We start from the raw sequence: 20,172 nt of genomic DNA, 5'->3' as shown, positions 1-20,172 counted from the left end.
AACCAGATTCCTGAGCAGCACAAGTAGTATTTTTTAAAGTGTGAAGTTTGGTTTACTTTGCAGTTCATCCCAGCTAGCTGACTGAGCTAGCAGATACATGTAGTGTGCATACTGGAAAGCAGACTCTGCATCAAAGTTTCTTCGGGGTGGTTTGGAGCGGATCTGTATGTAGGGGCATCCCTGGATGCTGAGTCGTCTACAAAAAGAGCAGTTCCCTCCTAATAGGAAGAGTCATTCAAGGTGGGTCTTGGGAACATGAGGTCCTTCTTATGAATGTGTGTACCTTTCTACATTCTGGAAACTATTAAAAAACTTCAGGTGAGGGGAAGCCCGTCAGGCTGAGTGGTGGGTTGTGAAGCTATCCCCAAGGGTCATGGGTCTGAGGCCCTATTACCTCCAGGCTGTTAGAAGAGTATTCACAGGGCTCAGCTTTGCGGGGAATGCAGTAGGGGTGTTATTCAGAATAGAAACCCTGTTTCTCCCCATTTGCCAGCAATCCATGTACAGGGGATTCGAGAAAATAAAGTACAGTGGAGGTCGATTTTGAGAATCTTCAGTAATGTGTAGGCACGTCCATCAGGAGCCCATTTGAGAAAGAAGTAAAGAATAAAGTATCTTTTAGAAATAGAAATATTGCTGCAATCACTTTCTTTTGAGTTTTCTCTCCTAATGTATTCATTCTTAGATCTGAACTGTGCCAAGTGTCAAAGCTGTGAAACTGGGCCCCTTTCTCTGCTGACGGGGCAGCCCTGGCACCTCTATCCTCCGTCCCCTTCTGTCTCACCATCTCCTCTGGGGATCCAAGTGGATGCGCACGGGGAGCACAGGCTTCGGGTTGGGGCATGACAGGTTGGGGCCCCTTTTGCCCCTCACCTTCTTGTTGCCCTCCCTGGTGGGACCAGGATTGTGAGTGTGCACGTGAGTCCTGCTGTCGGGGCTTCAGTGTCCCAGCAGAGCCTGGACGTGCACTGTGAGGAGATGCCCTGGCTACACCCCTGGCAGGTTCCCCCATCTCGGGGGGCTGTGCGGTGACTGGGGTCCCTGTGCCCAGTGTCAGGCATGATGCCCCAGCTGCACCCCTTGCAGGGTTCACCATCTTGTGAGGCTGTGGGGTGTCTGGGGGCCTCTGCGCCCAGCTTCCGAGCACACTCAGGCATGCCGGTTCCTGTCCTGGCTGTCAGCGTCCTTCACTCATCCCTTCCTCTGCCTTGTGGATTTTAGGGTGTGAAAGTGTTGAAACCAGCACTCCTGTGCCCGCAGAATGGTGAGGTGCCTGGGTGGGTTTGCATTAAAGAGTCACCTTTTCCCTTCCAGAGAGCTCCTGTCCAGTGATGTGATGACGGTGTTCAGCAGGGTTCGCTTCTACCTGCTTGAAGCTGTGAGTCCGAGGAGCACTTCACGGTAAGCCCTCGTGTGCCTGTGGCCCCAGCGTGAGGCTGTGGGGAGTTGGAAGCATGTGCTTTCCCTGGTGAAGTCCATCGCCTTGGTCTGAATGCTCTGTCCCTCACAGAATGTGTTGGCCCCTGAGGTGAAGATGCAGCCACATCTCTGCAGCCCTTAAATGCCGGGGTGGAGCCATCAGTGGGAGGAGCCTGCTGTGTGGGTAGAGCTTACTGAGTGGGAGCAACTGTCATATGGGGTGGATCCTGCCGTGTGGGTTCGAAGTTGGAAGCCCAGAGGGACAGAGCAGTACAGGCAAGTGGCTCTGGAACTTAGAGGACAGTGGCACCTTCTGCAATGCCGCGTGTGGCCAGTTGCGAGTGGGCAGAGACTGGTGGAGGAGCCACTTGAGCAGGGTTTTGAAAGCTGGCTGCTGGGTGGGAGCACCATCGTATCAAAACCCTGCCTGTAGGGAAGCCCCAGCTCCCCTCGCAATAGGTGGTTTCCTCACCTCTCCTCCCTGGGCTCCCCTCACTCACCATGTGTACAGCACTCGTGTGGGATTTGTCTTCCCCATGATACCTGGTCTGCATCATTGGCTTGTCCTCCAGCCCAGCAGAGGGCTTGACCCTGGCAGGAGCATGGTCCCACCTGAGGCTGGATGCAGTGATGGGTGTGAGTGCCGAGGCCAGGGTGGCGAGAAGCATGCCCATTGGAGGGAGCACAGGGACAGGTGCCACCTTGGGTGCCTTGGGGCAGCAGGGAGTGGGCCAGGGTTTACAGTGTTGTTAAGTTGGGACACCTGTGCCAGCGACGGCAAGAAACTGGCCTCACCCTTCCCTGCCCCCAATCCAAGCCTCACCCAGCCTCTCCCCCTTGTCCAGCCTCACACCTCCCAGTGCTGAAGCACACTTACAGCATTCTGGCCTCGGGCAGTGTGCAGCCGGCGCACGGGTGTCCGGGTGCATCACGAGGGTCAGTGCCCAGCGGTGCTCCACCTCTTCATCTGGAGCTCACCCGAGAGTCCGCACCTCCGCCTGCTCCCTTTCAGGGTGATGGTACCAGGCCAGCCTCCTGCCTCCCTGCCATGCTGTGCAGCCCTCTGCCGCCAGCCTGTTGCTGTCTCCCTCATGCTGAATGTGGCCAAGTGGATCCTGCACTCCAGGGTGTTCGGCAGGGCTGGGAAGCCCTGGGCCTGGTGGTCACCCTCCTTATCCCAGCACACTGGCCTCTGCCTGTCAGAGGAGGGACATTGAATTTTTATAAGATTAGTGGTGGTGGAGTAATATTTTTTAGCTGAGTTTGGTTCAAAGAATAGGCCATTAATTGAGAGAGGAAATTGAAATGCATTTGTCTTGTCCGTAAATGCTGTCACAAGTATGAATGGGGTCAGAGTCCTGGCCTGTTCCCACAATGAAGTTCACCCTATGAAGGCAGCAGGTGGGGTTGAGGCCCTCACCTGGGGGTTGTATCCCTCACCTGAGCCCCCGAAGGCCTGACCCTGCACGCTGTTGGCCCCCAGTTTGCCAGGAGGTGGCACCAAAGCTGTGTCTGGCCCTGAGTATTGGACACTGCACTGTAATGACAGGGGGAGTCTTGTTGGTCGTGGGTGCCTGCCCAGGGCCTGCACTCACCGCCTTCCTGGGGGCGATGTACCCTCTGGGCTGGGTCTTGGGCCCGGCCCTGCCTCCGGGTTTTCTCTGGGACGTTCCCTTGCGTGGCTTCTCATCAGGTAGTGGAGGGCATCGGAGGGCCGCTAGTCCAGGCCTCAGGATGAGACCCTGAGCTCAGCACTGTGACTGTGCTTTGTCAGCCACAGCTTGGCTGGGCTTAGGTGAGGCTGTGTGTATGGTGGACCTGCCCTGGATAGCGTCGGGTGTGGATAGTGCCGGGTGTGGACAGCACCGGGTGTGGACAGCGCTAGGTGTGGACAGGGCCAAGTACTAGAACAGTGCTACGCGCTCAGGACAATGTGATGTGTGGACAGCATTGGGTGCTCAGGATAGTGCAGGGTATGGACAGTGCTGGGTGCTCAGAACAGAGCTGGGTTCTCAGGACAATGTGGGACGTGGGGAGCACCAGGTGTGAACAGGGCCAAGTGCAAGACAGTGCTGTGTGCTCAGGACCGTGTGGTGTGTGGACAGCATTGGGTGCTCAGGATAGTGTGGGGTGTATACGGTGCTGGGTGCCCAGAACAGCGCTGGGTTCTCAGGACAATGTGGGGCGTGGACAGTGCTAACTGCTCAGGCCAGCAGCGGGTGTGGACAGCATTGCATGTGGACAGCACCTAAATGTTAGCTGCTGCTGCTGCCTCCCCTCTCCTCTAGGCTGCTGTTTTTGCTCAGCCGAGGCCCGTGCAGCTCATGGAGGCAGTCCATCCAGCTCTCATCTATTACAAGGAGCACTGGAGAGAGATCTGTGTCACTTTACTTTCTTTCAGCCAGTGCATCCGGTGGGTTTCACTGCCGGCCTGAGGGGATGACGATGGTGAAGGTGAGTGGTAGTGGTCAGTGGGGTCTGTGTCTGAGGTGGAGCTGCAGAGATCAGCCGAGGCTGAGAGGCATTTGGAGCAGAGTCCTGGCACCCATGCAGTTTGGGTGGTTGGGTCACTGAGATAGCACTGCACATGGACTTTGGCCCCCATGCTGTCCCACTTGGTCCCCACCTGGCAGCACCGAGCCCTGACCTGCTCTCTGTTTCCCAGCTTAGAGTCTCTTGTGGCTCTCATTTCCCTGAGAAAACCCCCACGGCATAATAATGCCTTCAGCGTCCTCCCAGCCTGGGCTCCCTTCCCTAGAGCATCTCTGGTCCCACCTTGGTCCTTGGTTCCAGCCACATGGCTGGGTCCTGTGCGGTTCTTGGAAAAACCTTCATGTTCCTACCCCAGGGCCTTTGCTTAGCCGTCCCTGGGACGCTTCCTCACTGGAAGTGCATGGATACGCCCCCACCTCCATGGCCTCTGTCATGGTGTCCTGTGGTCAGGGAGGCTACTGGGCAAAGGATCTGGAGCAGCCCTTGCAGCCCCTCCACCCTTCTGGGGCGTTGTGCTCAGCGAATGGGTTTGGGTTGATGGGTGAGTCCCCAGGGGCCGAGCAGTGCTTGGGGTGGGAGGGCCTGCAGCATCCATCTGTGGGTTAAATGCAAGTGCCTGTTATTCCCAGCATGGGGCTGTGGTCCACCTGCACGGAACTCAAGGGAGAATCAGGTCGAGGAGCCAGATGGGGACCCTGGGGATGTAGCTGTCTCAAGTCACGGGCTGGTGAGCTCCCCAGGTACCGAGATTGGGACTGGCCTGTCCTGGGAGGGAGGTGTCTTGGAAGACTCATGGAGCCAAGGAGGACTTGCAGGAGGAGGGCAGGGTGCATGTCCCAGGCGGGGACTTTCCTCTTCCCAGTGGCCCCGCCTCCCAATTCCTGACTCCTTCCTGTGGCTGCCCAAGAGGACGACTCTGTCCCACACGGTCCTGGCGGAGAGACAACCACAGCCCATCAGGAAAGCCACGGCCTCTGAGTGTGTGGGCATGGGGCAGGGGCTGCACCGTTTGGTTTCTGTGTTGCAACGTTAAATGTGTTGGATCTCCTGCAAACTTTGGTGAATCAGCACCCCAAGAACATTTTTCTGTGGATTCCATTATGAATCGCCAGTGAGTTTTTAAGAGTCTCCAATTCCGTCCTCCGACCATGGGAAATAGAACATTAGCTTTGTTTCCAGAAGAGAGTCAAGGAGAGGAAACGGCTGTGCCCTGGAGGGCCGCTGAGAACACGCTGCTCACACACCAGGCCCTAACCAACCTCGTGGGACGTTCGAGGACGCGGACAGTAAAACCCGGGCACTGATTTCTGCTGTCCTGCTGCCCTGGGGAGACTGTGTCCCTGCTGCTGTGATACCGACCCTATGGGGGCCCCAGGACTTGGAAGATAAGGGCTGCCACCTCCCCCAGGCCCTTGAGACTCGCTGGCACAGCCGCTCTGTCCTGCCCACCTTCTGGGGGCCTCTGTACACACCGTTGCCCCAGACTCCTCTCGCCATTGCTCTCTCTTGCTTGGAGGGCCTCCCGCTTCCTACCGTTGCATCGTGCCTGGTGCTTAGTGCCCACCTGCTGTGCCTGCTGCAATGCTCCATGAGTGCAAGTCCTGTCCCACTCACAGTGTACCTGTGGTGTCAGCAGCGATGCAGGGGCCTGTGCACCTCAGGCCCCATGTCTGCAACCGTGCATGAGCAGTAATGGCGACGTAGCCTCAGCATGGGGCTGTGAGTGTGTTGAAACCCGTCCATAGGGAAGCAAGATCTGCACCCTTTTGGTTGCCAGAGTGGATCCCAATTAGTTGTGCGACCTGCCGGCCATCAGTGCACAGTTGTGTGCTTATATGCCCTGGGAGCCGTGGGCCTGGCTGAGTCTGGGGATCCGTGGCATCACAGAGGAGTGTTCCCCAAAGACACCCGTCTTGAAACCTGGGTCCATGCCTGCCACAGAGATGGGCACCCTGCTGTCCTGGAGTTTTGGGGTCTGGCATCAGTGTAGCTTGGACAGGTTCTGGACTCCTGAGGGTCCAGGATGCCTCTGGGCTCGGCCTGCACCTCCTCTGGAGGGCCTTTCCTGCTGTGGCCCTCAGGACGGGTGTGCTCCCGTGGGCATGATTCGGTCAAGTCCTTCCCTGGCCCCTGGTGCTGAGCAAGTGCTCTGCGGGGCTTGTGGCCTTCCAAGGTATTGTCTGACCCCCTCCGGGACACAAAACCATGCAGTCCACGGAGGAGCATAGAACACTTATTCCTCCTCCCCGAAGCCAGAACGTTGATAGGAGGATGCCATGGCAGTGACTTCCCTGAATCCTGGCTTCCCAGTGGCTGAATGAGGTAGAAATTACAAGTTTATTTTCATATGATTTCCTGTCACCTTGTCTGGGTACAACAGCATGGCATCACCCCAGGAAGCGTCGTAAGTGCTCTCTCCTGACCATCTGACCTAGGAAGCTCAAGAGAAGGGAAGAAACAGGCTGTGGAGCCATTGCCAGTGTCGGGTGTCAGCAGGGAGCCTGCAGGAACATGTAGCCAAGGCCTCTCCCACAGCCCTAGGTCAGTCTCCTCCCACCTCTGCCTTGGGCCTCCTGTTGACCCTGTAACCGAAGTGCAACGGGGTGTTTGTGGGGGTAGCCCACAGAGGGAGCTCAGGCTGGGGGCAGGGGTAGAGGGAGACCCTGAGGGATGGAGAGGTTCTGGAGCTCAGGATTGTGTGGACGGGTGGGGAAGGCCGTGAGCTGAGCCTCCGGCCCTTTGGCTCCTACAGCCAAGGTGAGAGCAGCTCTGGCTCCTCTACCTACTCGAGGTCCTGGGTGGCTGGGGGTGAGGGTCTCCCTGTGGTGCAGATTCGGGCAGCCAGGATGTTTCATTGTTGGAGCTGCCCCTGAGGCTAGCGGACTTGACAGGGCAGTGACCCCACAACCGACATCTGGACGCCCCTTCTGGGCAGTAGGGTCCCTGGAGTGAGAGGCCTGTGCACCTGGTGTGTGCCGTGAGCAGAGAAGTGGGTGCCAGGCCAGAAACCCAGGGTCATGACCGGTGGTGGGGCGGCCTTCCCTTCAAGGCCCCACCCCCCTGAATGGTCAGCATTGATTAGTTGTGACCCTGAAACCAGGCTGTCTGAGGGGCCTCTCCTCCAGGACTCCCTCCGGGCAGGGCCCAACAGCTAGCTGCACAGGGGCCCTCAGTTCCTGTAGCTGGAAGTGGAGGCCCCGGGCCTCTGAACACCGAGTTACCTTGGGACCCTGGCACCTGGCAGTGTTTGTGTTGAGCCAAGGCAGGGTCGAACCCTCAGGGTGGCAGCTCCTTCCATTGTCCAGGACATGCCGTCCATGCAGCAGCTTCCTCTGGGGTGTTGCTGGCGGCTGGGCCTGGGAAGGCCAGTGCCCCTAGCCCTGCTGACCAGCAGGCGGGCTGGTCCATTCCTACTGCCATTGAACCCTCGGAGAAGGCTCCTTCCCTGGAGGGCCTGATGTCTTTTGAGGATGGGCTGAGCCCAGAAGACTCTCCCACCCCCTCCAAGTGGGAGCTCCAAGTTATCTGGGGTGGGTTCGGGCCTCCTTGCTGAGTGCTGAAATAGGCGGTCAACCCAGAGGGCATCTCCCCAGCAGGGTGCTGCCCTTGGAATATGTGAGGGGTGGCCCAGGAATGTAGTTGTGGTCCTTCCTGCTTACTGCCCTCTGCCACCTGCCCCACCTCCTCTTCTCTCCTGGGGAGATTTTGGGGGAGACAAAAGGGGCAGGGAAGAGGAGAGAAGCAAGCATGCTTTTGATGCAGGAAACACATTTGCTTCTACCATCAGCTCCTCCCTGCGTTCCCCTCGCCTGTCCTGGGGGCGAGACAGGCCTGAAAAATGGAGAGAAGCAAGACTGGTTTTCTGAGGGCCCCCAGTCCCCGGCCCCACTGAGTCACTGCTGTCTGGCCTGCAGTGGCCAGAGAATGTCATAGCGATCTTTTTAGCACTAAAATGTGAGCCACTTTACTACACTCCCCGCTGCTGTGATGTGAAAAATAATAACTTGGATCCAAATTGAAAATACCGATCTCAGGATGGTGTTGAAAGTAAATAAACGCTCCCGAAGTTTTCAGGTCAACCGAGAAAATGGTTCTCAGCAATAGGTGTGTCAGCATGCCAAGTCCCCGCGTTCTTTATCTATTTTTTCTTTGAATTGATCTTTCATTCTTTCTTCCTAAAAGTGTTGGAATCTGGTGCTCTGCCGTTGAATCCCAGTGTTTGGGCAAATCATTTCTTTAGGGCTCATGAGATGTCCCTAATCCATCCATCCACTGATTGATTGACTTTTGACTCAATCAGTCCATCCCCTGCTTTATTTAGAACTTCATCATAATTTTTTACGCATTTAGGCTTGACTTTTTTATTTCCTCTTGCAGATGAGCTGACATGGGTCTGTCAAATGGGTGGAAAACAATTGATGCCAGGTTAATTTTATGCCGGGCTCCATGCACTTTATGGAGATGCTGCTGCTTCCCAGCTGCAGGCAGCTGGGAAGGAGCTGTGGGCCCTGTAAATCTGCTCCTGTGCAGGAACCTCCTGGGTAGCCTGGCGGTCCTGAGTTGTGGGCGCTTGTGGTTGTTCAGGACCCTGTAGCAGCATGATGGAATGCCAGTCCTTTTTTTCTTGAGATGCTTTTTGTTACTAAGGCTTCCTGAGCTTTGTGCTGAGCCCCCAGTGCACCATGCAGCTCTGAGCAGCCTGGAGCAGGAGAGTGCAGGTACTGAGGGCAGAGGGAAGGAGGCTAAGGTGCAGATGATGAAAGAGAGGGAAGGAGCGCAGGTTCTATTTCTTCAGGGGAAAGGCAGCTAACTTTCAGTGTGGTTCTTTCTTACATGGGAAGGCACAGGAATGGGATCTTGGCTGGCCTTCTTTCCAGGCCTCTGGGTTTCAACAATGTTCCCCGGGGGTAATTCTTTTCTGCATCTCCAAAGGCCTGGGCTGAGCTGCTAGTGCTGAGATGAGGTATGCTGAGCTGCTTGGGCTGTGCTACATGGAGCTCTCTCATTTAAGCTTCTAGCGAATTAAATGAAACATCATTTATTACAGCAGACACGCTTCCTCACCGCCTGCAGATGTCATCAGAAACAGATGAGTTTCACATGCCATTGGCTCATGTCCACAGCAACAAAGCTAGGTGACTTTGCCTAGCCAAGTTGACAGCTGAACCTAACTACCACAGCCAGTGACATTCAGGGTTTACCCCTCAGTTTGAAAGGCACATGGCGAACGTGGTGGCATCTGCTGGCTTTCTCTCCAGGCCTCTTGTTTCATACAGCTTCCAGGAAATGTTTTCCTTCTTCATCTCCAAAGGTCGTTGTCTCGTGGAGTCTGTGGTTCTCTCATCCTTCTGTCGTGGTTCTGCGGCTCACTCCTCATTCTCAAAAGGAACTCTCTCCAAAATGTCTCCCCTTTCATAGGATTCCAGTAAGCTAATCGAGACCCAGGTAGAATGGATGGAGACACGTCTCCATCTAATGAAATTTAATGCCCAGAATTGAGTGTCACGTATCTGTGGAGATAACCTAATCAAATTCCCTACCTATAGTGCTGAATAGGGATTAGAAGAAACAGTTGCTCCCTCAAGATTGATTGATTAGGGTTAGAACATGGCTTTTCAAGAGGACATAAATCTTTTCATAGTGGCACACACCCCTACACAAACCCTCAAGCAGAGGTGCGAGCTTCAGCAAGAGAGCTCTCCAGCTGTCTGCCATGGACTGAAGTTGACTGGGTATCCAAGGGGTCTGCCGAGCAGTGAGGGAGCGGGTGGGGCGCACTCCTGGCTGTGAGCTCCTGCACTGCCATGTCAACACCTTGCGTGGCCTCTCCCACGTGGATCTAGAGATTCAGGGCAAAACAAAAGCCAGACTGGTTTCTTTCTGAAAATTTGTGAAAACTGACAAGGTGGTTGTAAAATTTATAAGGAAATGCAAAGGACCTAGAATACTCAGAACAAGTTTGTGAAAGTACAAAGCTGGAGGCCTCCATTACTCCCCTAGGACATGCCACAGAGGTCGGCTGAGTGAGACTGCATGGGGCCAGTGTGGGCCAGGTGAGTGGCCAGAGAACAGTGCCGAGAGCTGGGAGCAAACCTGTAAATGGATGGACTTTTGACAGAGGTACCAGGGCAGGTTCACTGGGGAGAGGGCAAAATTTTCAACAAATGGTTCTGTAAAAGCTGACCATAGGCAGAAACGGAACCTCAGCCAGCCCTGACAGCAAAACATGTTCAAAAAAAATGAAGTCAGGTTGATCATAGGCCTAAAAGCTAAGATTGTAGAACTTCAAGAAAACGTTACATCTGATTACATCATTACATCTTAAAACGTGGTCTTGACAAAAGAAGCCACTACCTAGTATAAAATTCAAGATGAAACTCAACTAGACTTCATCAAAATGGAGCCCATTTGCTCTTCAAAAGACATTTACAAAAATAAGTCAGCAATTCACAGCCTGGGAGAAAGAATTTGCAAACATGTCAAAGAAAAGACTTGTACCTAAACACTGTATAAATAACGAACTGCCACAACCTGGTAAGACAAAGACTGGGGTTTCAGTTAAAGAGAGTTAAAAATCTGGGGTGGGCCGCGGTGGCTCAGCGGGCAAAGTGCTTGCCTGCTATGCCGGAGGACCTCGGTTCGATTCCCGGCCCCAGCCCATGTAACAAAAACGGAGAAACAGAATACAATAAAACAAGAAAATGGTTAAAAATGTTTCCCTTTCTTCCTTCCTTCCTTCCTTCTATCCTTCCTTCCTTCTCTCTGTCTTTCCTTTAAAAAAAAAAAAAAAAAAAAAATCTGAATGGACCGTGTTCTAGTTTGCTAGCTGCCAAATGCAAGACACCAGAGATGGATTAGCTTTTAATTAAAGGGTATGTATTTATTTTTGTTTTTTAAAAGGGTATTTATTTTGTTAGTTCTTCAGAGGAAAGGCAGCTAACTTTCAGTGCAGGTTCTTTCTTGCAGGAAGGCACAGGGCAGTCTCTGTTGACCTTCTCTCCAGGCCTCTGGGTTCCAACAACTTTCCCTGGGGTGATTCCTTTCTGCATTTCCAAAGGCCTGGACTGAGCTCCAAGTACTGAGCTGAGGTATGCTGAGCTGCTTGGGCTCTGCTACATTGAGTCTCTCATTTAAGCACCAGCCAATTAAATGCAAGCTCATTCATTGCAGCAGGCATGCCTCTTAGCCGACTGCAGCTGTAATCAGGAACAGATGACATTCACATGCCGTCGGCTCATGTCCACAGCAGTAGAACTGGGCATCTTCACCTGGCCAAGTTGACACCTGAATCTACCTACCACAGACCCCTCACCCAGGATTCAGAGGGGCAAACCTTGTGTGAGATGCTCGGTATCACTTGTCTCATGGGAAGTGCAGTCAAGGCCAGAATTTTCCCCTAAACACCACTAAGTTTCCAACATTTGCTATAATTAGAAAGTCTGATCACACTATGTGTGGGCAAAAATGTAAGGGAACTGGTAGTCTCACAGGCTGCAGGTGGAAATGGACAATGAAACCCCACCCGGAGAAGCATCCAGCAGCCTCTTGGAACGTTAAAATATGCCTCGCCCATGAGCCAGCCATTCCACTCCCTGGTGTTTCCCTAAGAGACATGGAGGCCCACATGCACATCCCCACGCGTACGAAACTTTTCATACGTTCATGGTTTGGCTTCATTCGTAATCACTAAATATGGCAAACTAGTCAGATCACACTCATCAGCGCATGGATAAACGCTGTGGTGCATCTGTGCAGTGGGACACGCTCAGCGAAACACAGGAAAGAGCCCCCATCCTACCTGGGCGTGGATGGATGTCAGCATGGAGCGCTACATGGAAGCAGCCAGGCCAAAAAGGGTGCATCCTTTGGACTCCAAGTCATAGTCTGGAAAAGGCAGACTGCTCTCTGGGAACGCAAAGCAGATGGGTGGTTTCTGGGGAGGGTGTGGGGTGGTCGGGGGAGGGTCACAAGGGGCCAAGGAGACTTCTGTGGGTCCTCAGGGGCAGGTCCTCAGGGTGTGGGTGTTTGGGGCCCAGTCGTTGGGGCGGGTCCTCAGGGGTGTGTCCTCTGGGGCACTTCCTCAGGGGTGGGTACTCAGGGTGGGTGGGGGGGCGACTGCCCAGACCAGCGGCGCTTGGGAGCTTGCTTGGCCTACGGATTCCCCGGCCCTACCCATTACTGTGGACTCATACCTCGGGGTAGGCCCTCCAGGGACTCCGATGGCATTTGAGCCTGAGATCTGTCTCCCCAACTGCCTCTGCCCCACGGGGAGACATAGGCTGTGGCCTCTAGGGACGTCAGTCCTCCCCAGCTACCTTCATCCCTTTAATTAGAATAAGAGCACTTGATGAACACTTGTGGGTTCCTTCTGTTTAGTACAGTTTGTACTTCAGCCTCTGTTTTTTATGGTTAAGAATTGTTCAGAACTAGAGCATCTTTAGAAAAATCTTGACATGTAGAGCAGGTCGGTGCCCACAGGTGGTTGGTGCCAACTCGGTGTATGCGAGCCAGGGGCATCCCTCTTTTCAAGGAGGCCTGCAGAGGGCTTCGGTATTCCAGGTCTGGTTACACCATCAAAACTTGCTGTTCCTGAGTTCTGACCTGTATTCATCGTTTGTCCAGCAGATTTTTCCTGCCACCTTGCTGTGGGGTCACTGGCCCTGCCTGTCCTCACGGGGGGCTGAAGCGCCCATGGTGTGCTGTGGGAGAGGTGGTCCTGGGGGCCATGCCTGGTGGGGAGCCAAGGTTCGTGTCCTCACGGCATCCTGTGTCCGTTCCTGTGTACTCAGCCCATGCCCAGGCACCAGCTGGGTCCTGGATCACAGACCAGCACCACCCTGGAAATCGGGGGGCCCCAGGAAGCCTTAGGAGTGTGGTTGTGGCCAGTGATGGGTGCCCCATACCCACCAGGAGGCCCTTCCCTGTGGAATCCATACGTCTCACACCGCAGATGCACACGGACAGGCATGACTCTTTCCGGGCGGGGCTGTGATGGCAGCACGTGGGTCATGTGGGCTGCAATTAAAATGTATGCAAATTAAACACGATGATCCTGCTCTGCCTGAGAGGATGCAGCACCCCTGGATGGGTGGCCACATGGGCTCTGTGTGCCGCCTGCTGGTGCACTCCTGTGGGTGTTCTTAATACCTTGAGTGCTGGCAGTTGGCAGCTGGGGTGCTCAGCTGGGCTCACATGACACGGACTGACAGCGGGGCCAGGCTCGCCATCTCCTCCCGGCCCAGCGTGCGCACACCTCCTGCCTGGTCCTGCCTAATAGTTCCTGTGATGGATGCAATTTAGGGAGCTGGTGGCTGTCTTTTAAAATCAGTTGTCAGTTGCTGACAGGTACATACTAAGTGCAGGCCAGGCCTGTCGGGAGTCAAGCCCCATACATCAGGAGTGGATCCTAGGGAGAAGTGGGCAGCAGGGAATGGGCTGGGAATATGGTGCTCCGGAACAGGAGGTCAACAGGGACAGGAGAGGGTGGTGTTCCAAGGGAGGGGCAGCAGGTACAGGGGGTGGTGGTTCCCCTGGGGATGGGGCAGCAGGAACAGGGGGTGGTGGCGCCCCGGGGGGGGTTTCAGCAGGTTCAGGGGAGGGTGGTGCCCCGGGGGTGGGGCAGCAGGGACCGGGTGGTGGTGCCTCGGGGGAGGATGTCTGCAGGGACAGGGAAGAGTGGTTCCCCGGAGTAGGGGATCAGCAGGAATAGAGAAGGGTGGTTCCCCGGGGTAAGGGATCAACAGGAATAGGGGAGGGTGGTGCCCTGGGAGAGGGGGTCAGCGGGAATAGGGGAGGGAGAGAGATGTCCCAGGGGAGAGGACCAAGAGACAGAGAGGAGGGGCAGCAGGGATGGAGGGAAATTGCCCGGGTCCTGAGGGTTTCATTTTAAATGGGTGCCTGGTGTCTGGCTTCCTGTCTAGATCTCCACCTAGCCACACTGGCTGAGGCATCCTGTTGCCCTCTGGTGAGCCCCTGGGTGGATTCTCTCCCTTCAGTCCAGTCCGCACACAGCGAGGGGCCCCTGCGTTCTTTGCAGGCTTCCGGGCAGTTTCCAGGGCACAGATTTGCTCTTGTTTTAATTCTTGCTTTTCGGAAGACCTTGCGGATAGTGGCACAGGTTTCTATAAATGAGCAAAGCTAGCAGTCACCCTCGACTCAGGTTGATGGACTCAGCTATTCTGTGAAACGTGCAAGGTCCTCAGCTTCTGACTCGGGTTCTAGCCACACGTGGGGATGTGTAGACAGGAGAACGCTGGGACCTCCCGGTGCCGTGTCGATCCTCTGCTGAGATTTATCCCTGACAGGCCTGCTGCCTCCAGGAGCTTTCATTCTGAACCACTGTGGATGGTGATTTTCAGGCCTGTTTCTTTTAGAGGATTTTCTTTTGAGCTCAGGCTCGGGTCCCGCACACATCTGCTCTCTACCCCTGTGCGGCGCGGCCAGGCCTGGGACCCCCACCTCCACCTGTCCTCTCCGTCTTCGTCTGCTATTTCTCACTATCGGGAGCATCCTTATTCTGCACCGTGAGGTTGTCAGGGGATGGAAGCTCAGAACAGGGTCACATTTTGAGGGATGGGCATGAAAACTTGGTGAATGCACCTGCAGGGCCACCCACCAGCCCTGCATCCCTGGGGTCAGGTCTGCACATGGCATTGAGTCTCATGCTGCAGCCGGGACTGGTCCCGCACCACTGGACGCCCTGCCCATGCTTTGGCCACCTTCACTTGTAACTTCAGTTTGCCAGTCGGATGCACCAAGTCCTAGGTAGAGAGTTTGCTTAAGAACCAAGCCGTTTCTTTACAACAGCTCATATTCCTCTTGGTCAGCCTGAGAAGGAAAGTTTTGCATGTTTAGACTGGGTTGTTATTTCATGCCATGTCTGTTGCGGCCACAGAGGTGACAGCTCTGCCTGCGAGCTCTATGCACCGGGCCCCTCCCAGGTCTGGGCATGGAGCGTGCACAGCCACCTTCCCCCAAGGGCTGGGCCGTGGGCTCTGGCTGCACTTGAGTCCTGGGAATGTCCAGGCCGAGCCACGGCCACTGACCTCATGTCAGTGCTGCCAGCCTTACATTTCCTAGTATGTAGATGACCTAAAATAGATGCTAGTGAATTGTGAGCAGGAGCCCAGGCAGCTGTCCCAGCCACATGGTTGACTCGGGGGCTCCGTGCATTGGCGCTGACTGAGGACGGTCGTGGCTCTGGGGGCTCCTCCTGAACCCAAGACCTGGTACTCCTTGTATTTCTTCATTTAAAGATTCTTTGGCTTTCAGCTTATGAGAGCCCGTGGGCGCAGCCCTCTGCTCCTTGGCACTGTGTCCATGCACTCTGTGGGGAGGGGTGCCTCGCCGGGAATGTGCATCCTGCACCCCGAGTCCCCGCGGGACCTGCTGACTGTGGGCTCTGCCCGCTGGGCCGCAACCTGCCCTCGATCAGGAGAACCTGTGTTGAGGGAGACATTGGCTGGACGGGGTCACTTGCTTTGAAAATGTCTCAATTTGAAAAAAAGGATTCACTTCTCTTGGCAGTCCCGTAAGAAGGCACTAACGTGTACCCCTTGACAAGTGTTCAGAGGGTGTGTACGTGTGGAGGCCACACGGGTTTTGTCTTTCATTTTGAGTTCTTTTAGCTATTAAAACTTGCACTTTTGCTCCCCAAATTGGAGGGAGGTGAGTGGTGAAAGACTCTGCTCTTGAGGAGATAAAGCCGCCCTCAGCCCCAGGTTTCCTTGTCTGGGAAGCTCTCTGCCTATCAGAAGCCTCAGCCATTGGGTGACTGTTCTGACCTGCTCACCCAAAAATCTGCATGAGCTCCTCTTCCCCTTTGTGGGGCCCTGTTTGCTCCAGAATTGACAAGGCATCTGGGGGGCCAAGCTGAGGTCTCGGGGTGCTTGGGCCCTGGTCCCCACACCCAGGGTATATACTTCCCCGTTGGTGCTGCTCCTGGAGACAGGTGTGCAGAGGCAGGGCCGGGACTAGGCCTGCTGCTTGGGTGCCACAGGCAAGCAGTACCCCTGGACCCGCGGACTCTGACACCCTGTGGGCGGGTCATGAGATGCTCTAGTTGCTGCTGAGTGGCCCTGTCCTGTGGCGTCCGTGACTGGCCCCTCACCTCCCCACTGGCCCTCCTGATCCCTCCTGGTTCATGACCCCAGACAAGCCTGGGTTGGCCTTAACATCGCATAGGTGGCATCGGCTCCACCCTGCCCATGGCCCCGCAATGCGCTGCAACATTCTGGGTTTAGGCACAGCCATCCACAGCCCCTGCCCCACAACACCGGGCCCCTCCCTGCCCCGCACAGCCCCTGCCGACCACACCGGGGTGCCCTTTACGATGCTCTGGGAGTCTGTTCAGCTGGCTCCAGGAGGGCAGGGCTGGCAGCTGCTCGGCTGGGGTGTGGCTATCCCGGGGCTCCAATGCCCTGCCCACAGTGAGGGCCTCCCTGGGTGCCTCCGGGGCTCCTGGGCCGAGGAGGTGCTGCCGGAGGTGAGCGGGCACACAGCTTTTAAAGCTGCTTGGTGGCTGTGGACCGAGAGGGTGTGTTTTAAGTGGAGAGCACATCAGAGATTTCATTTACCACATAGACCTTTAGCAGCTGAAAGGAGAAAACTTTACAGATGCGTGAGCCCTTCCCATGGTTGCAGGCTGCCTTCCTGGTTTTGTCACTCTTAGAAGTAAGCAGGCTGTCTATGTGCCTTTCCCTCGATGTGCATCTAACACAGGGCACACGTTCCCCAAAGAGCTTGTGTCTGAGCCCCAGACTTCCCCACCCCTGAGCAGGGAGGAGAAGCACACTTAGGCCCTTGGTTGACTGGCCGACAGTCCCAGAAGGCAAGCATCATGGGTGCTCTTTCTTGAAGCTATGGAGAAATGGTCCTAGGAGTGCTAGAAGGACTCCACTTCCTGTGAAGGACTCTGCAGCAAATGCCACCCCTGCCATATGAGTTTGCACAGCCAGAGATGCAAACTATAGCCCGAGTGAGTGGCGGCTGCGGCGAGCCCACCCACCATCCTTGTGCCCCCGACTGCCGAGGGTCCTGCCCCTTGCCCAGGTACACGTTGGGTGGCATACCTGCCCTCTGACTCAGTGAGGAAGGGCAGCACAGCGGGAAGGATGTCAGAGGGCACAGGCCTGGGGCCTGAAAGTCTCACTCACTTCTCATGCCTCGCTGGCTGGTTGGAACGTCTTTTTGTCCAACGAAGCAGGTGTGCTCACCAGTCGGTGTCCCCATCCTGGGCTCATGCAACCTCTTTGTCCTTCACACTCAGGGTCTGCCACGAGTACCCCTGTGTCCTCGTTTAGGCCTAAAACAGTCAAAAGTGGTCTCGAGATAGATCACTCAAAACTCCATGCCCAAATGGAGAGCAGCCGCCTGACTCCTTCTCATGCATCTGGTCATGTGGGGTGTCCCCACCGCCCCTTGTGCCCGCTAGCCATCCTGGGAGAAATGGTGGAGGTTAAAATGGACAGGGCCAGTCCGGGTGAGAGGAGGAAGGCAGGGTAGGGCCTCCTGCCGGGCGATGCAGGGGCATGCCCAGTGTGTTGTCCAGGACCCAGGGATGGTGACCTGTCCACAGTTGCTTGGCGGCCCCTTCCATCCCCACTACTCAGGTGACAAAACATTGGGGTCTGCGATGCAGGAAGGAGAGTGTCCAGAGGTTCTGTGGGTGCCCTCTGGGGTTCCTTGACAAGTAAAAGCCCCATTTTGGAACCACGTAGAACTGGCCAGCTCAGGAGATGGGCATGAGGGGCGGAGGGCCGATTTCTTTCCAACAAGCTGAAGAGGTGCCACCACGTTTCTTACAAGGGCCACTTCTGTTTCAGAGCTGCCTTGGCAGGGAAAGATGCTCCTGGAGATGCCTGGAAGCCGGGTGCTCTGTCCTCAGCACACTGCGGGGCACTTTGGGAAGATGGAGCCAGTGGGCCCTACTGTACCCTGGCTGGAGCAGGCCCAAGCGCAGCCACCTCTGTGGCGGGCTCGGTGGCCTCTGAGCATGGTGCCTGGTGCTTCACCCACTCTCAGGAGTTGCCCAGGGGCTGTGCCCGCATTCTCCACAGGGGTGGAGAGTTGTGTGCATGGTGTCACCTGTCTCATTGAGGACAGGCCTGCTCGTGCCCGGGTGCTGTGGGGACCAGCAGCCCGAGTGGGTTTGCACGCTGGGATGGTGTCCGCCCGGCCAACAGGGCAACTGGGAGACCAAAAAAATGCTCCAGGTGCAGAACTGGGATCAAAATGCCGATCGCAAAGCCCGCGCCTCACCTAGCGGGCCTGTGGGGGGGACTGAACCACCTGAATAAAGGATGCATTGTCTCAGGTCCCCAGGTATGTGATAACACTGGGGCACGGGGCGACGGGGGATAAGCCCAAACCTCCGGAGGAGTGCCTGGTGTGCCACCGGGGCTATGCCTCCCCCAAGGAACACGAACCCGGCGGGGGCTTGTGGGTTGGCTTGGGTGTCGGGAGAACCAAGGTACCTTCCAGCGCCCTTGGGCCCACTGAGGAGGAAGGAACCCTGTAGGGCTTCTTATCAGTAGTGCGTGGGGGTTTCTTTCCCTTCACAGGAGAGTGATTCCTCCGTGAGGAGGCCGGCGAGCAGGCGGAGGCCTCAGGTGGGTGACCCTTGTGCCGGCGGGCCAAGAGGCGTTGCAGGAGGGGCTTGACCCTCCATTAAGCCTGCGTGAATGGGGGCGCCGGGGGGCAGGGGGCCTCCCTCCTGGGCCCTGCGGTCAGCCCTGTGTCGAGCCTTTGGCCACCTTTAGGAGTCCAGAGTGGCCAAGTAAAGCAGTGCAGAAGCAGCTGCCCGTGGACACCTCGGGGACACAGGATGTGGGTCTCCTGAGGCGCGTGCTGGGCGCGGGACCCCGCGAGGTGGCAGGCTGAGTGCTCACTGTGGGTGCAACAGCACTTTGGAGGGCTTGACCCGATGAGCTCCTCTGTGCTGTGAATATCAGGGCCCTGGGCAGCACAGCACCAGGAAACAGAGGCCCCTTCTCTTGTCCCCACGCTGTGACCCTTCCCATGTCCCTACGCTGTGACCCTTCCATTGTCTCCACACTGCCCGTGTCCCCATGCTGGCCCCCTCTCATTCCCGTACTTCCCTTGCACACTCCCCGGTGCCTGGTCCTGCACTCCTGGGCTCTTTCAGGGAGAATATTTTAAAGCCAAAATCAGTGGATAACCTAAAGGCCCATATTCTGAGGCACATTTTTTTTCTTTTTAAATAAAAATGATTTCTTGTATTTTTAAAAAAGCCACTTTAATGAAGTATAATTTATGCACAAACCCAGCCTATTATCAGCTGTCCCATCACCTCCAGGGACAGCCGTCTGCCTCCTGCCTCTGGAAGGGCCTATTGCCTGCAGTCCCCGTGGGTCCCCATCCAGTCTGCATTTCTGTGCAGGAGCAGGGTGACACGCTTTGATTCCTCCAGACATGGTACCCGGTTTCCAGCATCCTCATCCCTTCTCATTATGGGCAGCATGGATGCCTCCCATTCATGTAGACCTTCAACTCCTTGACAACATCCATTGCCTTCAGGTATGAGCCTTGTACTTCTTTTCCTACCTATGTGTTTTCATGGCTTCTCCAGGCTTAATGGAACTCACCCCTCAGCTCCCCCCATGGCAGGATTAGTACTGTGGGGCCACCCCTCCCTGGAGGTGTCAGTTGGTCCCTGCCTCTGGGTGAATACCCCGTTTACTGAAAACAAGGAATTTCCAAGCATCCTGCATTGACAAAAGCCAGTTGCTGCATGCAGTTTGGCCCGAAGGCCCTGTGCTGTCTGTTTAGCTGGAACATTCCCTGCTGGCCTTAGCAGTGATGACGTGGCTTGTATGGTCGGACCCCGGTGTGGGTTGGCAGTCACTCAACCGCTCCCCTTAGCCGACCCTGCCAGGCAAATGTGGGCCACATGCCAAGCGCAGCAGCCTTCTCTTGATGTGCCCAGCATCCCTACCTGCAGGCCCAGCAGGTCATTTATGCCCGCCTTGGCCTTCTTTGACTCTCCCTACAAGGCTGGTTCCATGACCCTGCACTGCCCGTGAACCCAGGGCGGGGTGGGCCCTTCACCCTAACCCCTCACCTCTGCTTTGGTCATAATAAGCCTGCTCAGTTTTTAACGAGACCTCTTGTGGAGTACTGTCAATGTTAAGAGTGGGAAGCTCCTGGGAGCCGTCTTGTCTTCGGGGGGCCACAGGCTCCCCTTGGCACGTTCCTACCAAGCCTTTTTCCAGGACAGAGCTGGGGTTCTGAGCATGGTGA

General features: G+C 55.8%; 1 protein-coding gene across 18 annotated transcripts in view; it reads left to right on the top strand.

Annotated features, from left to right (window-relative positions):
* Positions 1-20,172, top strand: part of LOC143667177 (CUB and sushi domain-containing protein 1-like) — a 315,312-nt gene that overhangs the window by 10,374 nt on the left and 284,766 nt on the right. For 15 of the 18 annotated variants that reach the window (XM_077141088.1, XM_077141080.1, XM_077141094.1 and 12 more), the window contains one exon: positions 1,315-1,401. In XM_077141088.1, the coding sequence (XP_076997203.1) occupies positions 1,315-1,401 (87 nt within the window). Of the gene's footprint in view, positions 1-1,314; positions 1,402-1,510; positions 19,450-20,172 lie in introns of all 18 variants that reach the window. The other 3 variants (XR_013167908.1, XR_013167906.1, XR_013167907.1) reach the window with 1 other exon arrangement.

This window comes from Tamandua tetradactyla, chromosome 23, assembly GCF_023851605.1.
Source record: "Tamandua tetradactyla isolate mTamTet1 chromosome 23, mTamTet1.pri, whole genome shotgun sequence".
NCBI classification, from domain to species: Eukaryota; Metazoa; Chordata; class Mammalia; order Pilosa; family Myrmecophagidae; genus Tamandua; species Tamandua tetradactyla.
Note: the sequence above shows the minus strand (reverse complement) of the source record. Positions and strands in the feature narration are given on the sequence as shown.